This window comes from Peromyscus leucopus, chromosome 3, assembly GCF_004664715.2.
Source record: "Peromyscus leucopus breed LL Stock chromosome 3, UCI_PerLeu_2.1, whole genome shotgun sequence".
NCBI lineage: Eukaryota > Metazoa > Chordata > Mammalia > Rodentia > Cricetidae > Peromyscus > Peromyscus leucopus.
In genome coordinates this window covers 46,676,168-46,677,990 of record NC_051065.1, presented here as the reverse complement: position 1 = coordinate 46,677,990, position 1,823 = coordinate 46,676,168, and the positions used below count along the sequence as shown (strand labels likewise).

The following is a 1,823-nucleotide window of genomic DNA, read 5'->3' as shown; positions in this document are numbered from 1 at the left end:
GACAAAGCTCTTATTTCTATTTTGCATTTGTATTCCCAGAGTCAGACCGATAATTGGAGATGGGTGTCCTAATATAATCCTGCAGTAGCCCTGCCTGCAGTTGAAGCTTGGAGGTGAGAGATGTCTTTGCTCAGTTCTGTTACCATTACTTGATTATACGGAGATAGTTCAGTCCCTTGAAAGAGCTGAGTCTCAAACTCAAACCACTTCCAGGAATATTTGATCACCACTGAGACAGTATAGGGCAGGCCCAGCCACTCACTGAGTTACTTGGTGAGTGTGCGATGTGCAGGGGTGTGGGAGAGAGAGCAAAGCTCAGATAACAGGAAAGGGTGTAAAATTTCAGCTTGAGGTTTGCATTTTAGAGTAAAGATGAGCTATGGTCTGTTTCCTGAGGAAGTCACGCCCTTAGAACTTCAGCCCCAGGACTTAAGCTTCTGATTGCCACTGTACTGGGTTGGACCCTCTTCTCTTGCCTGATGTTCTGCTGGAGAGAGCCTGAGGGGTCAGGGATGTGGCAGTTTTCCACCTTGTGCCTCTGTGTACTCACGGCTTCTGTGACTACAGGTCAGATGGCCAATGAGGAAGCCAGAGAGTGGAGGGAGAGGGAAAGAGGCAGGCTGCTTTAGCTTAGCAACCAGAGAAGCTGCCCCTAACTCCTTTAAGACAGTCATCTGGCACAGTTTCTCTCCCAGGTCAAGGCTTCTGGTCTCAGCAGCCTTGTGTCTGAGTAACTCAATAGATTTTCTTCAGGCTTTAGCTCAGTTGGCTACCCACGGGGTTTCCCAGTCTCCCTGCTTTCATCTCGGCTTGTCTGTGTTTCAGACTCCACAGTAACTTTGCTGGAGCAGAAGCCAAGGTGGCGTCTGGTAGCACGTGGTCAAGCTGCGACCCTGCGCTGTATCTTGAAGAATTCCCAGTACCCCTGGATGAGCTGGTACCAACAGGATCTCCAACAGCCACTACAGTGGCTGGTCACTCTGGGGAGTTCTGGGGACAAAGAAGTCAAATCTCTCCCCGGTGCTGATTATCTGGCCACACGAGTCACCGATACGGAGCTGAGGCTACAAGTGGCCAACATGACCCAGGGCAGAACCTTGTACTGCACCTGCAGTAGAGACACAGTGGTAGGCTCTGCTGGCGCATTGGAACAAAAACCACATACACAGCCTGCCCTGCCTTCCAGCCCTTGCTCTTCTGCGAGCCTTTCCCAGCCTTCTTCCTTTCTACCCCGACTCCCTCACCCCATTGCCCTAGCAAGAAGTGGACTCTCCTGATTGACCATTTGTTCTTTTGCTGCCTGAGCCATACAGTAGCTTAACCCCAGGCCCTGGAGAGCTCAGAGCACAGACTTTGAGACTTCCACGGTGAGCTTGGAAGATGTCTTTTATCCTCCTACACATCTGTTTCTGATTCTGTTGGATGTAGGCAGCAATGTGGCCCTCCCAGAAGGCAGCTGCGAAAACTGAGCAACACAGTCCAGGTGGACTCTTCAGTAAAACGTGAAGCAGAGCAACATGGAAACATTTCCTAGACATTAGCTTTTCTTTCCCCAAGATGCATAGTGAAAAGCAGGTTGAATGTGATGACAGTGTCACTTCCCAAAGTAGGGTTGGGTTAAAACCCAGAGAAATTCCAAGAGCTCAGATAAGCATGGGCTGAATTCTTGAATGGGCAGCTCCAACTACACCAGTGGTTCTTAATCTGTGGGTCGCTACCCTTCTGGGGGTCGAATGACTATTTCACAGGGGTCCCCTAAAACCACCAGAAAACACAGATTGTTACATTATGACAATAGCAAAACTATAATTATAAGTAGCAAC

General features: G+C 49.4%; 1 gene segment (V, D, J or C); it reads left to right on the top strand.

The window, feature by feature from the left end:
- The first annotated feature begins 292 nt into the window (after positions 1–292).
- Positions 293–1,277, top strand: LOC114684451. The segment is given in 2 exon segments: positions 293–567; positions 826–1,277. Coding segments are annotated over 2 exon segments (540 nt in total).
- The last annotated feature ends 546 nt before the right edge of the window (positions 1,278–1,823 follow it).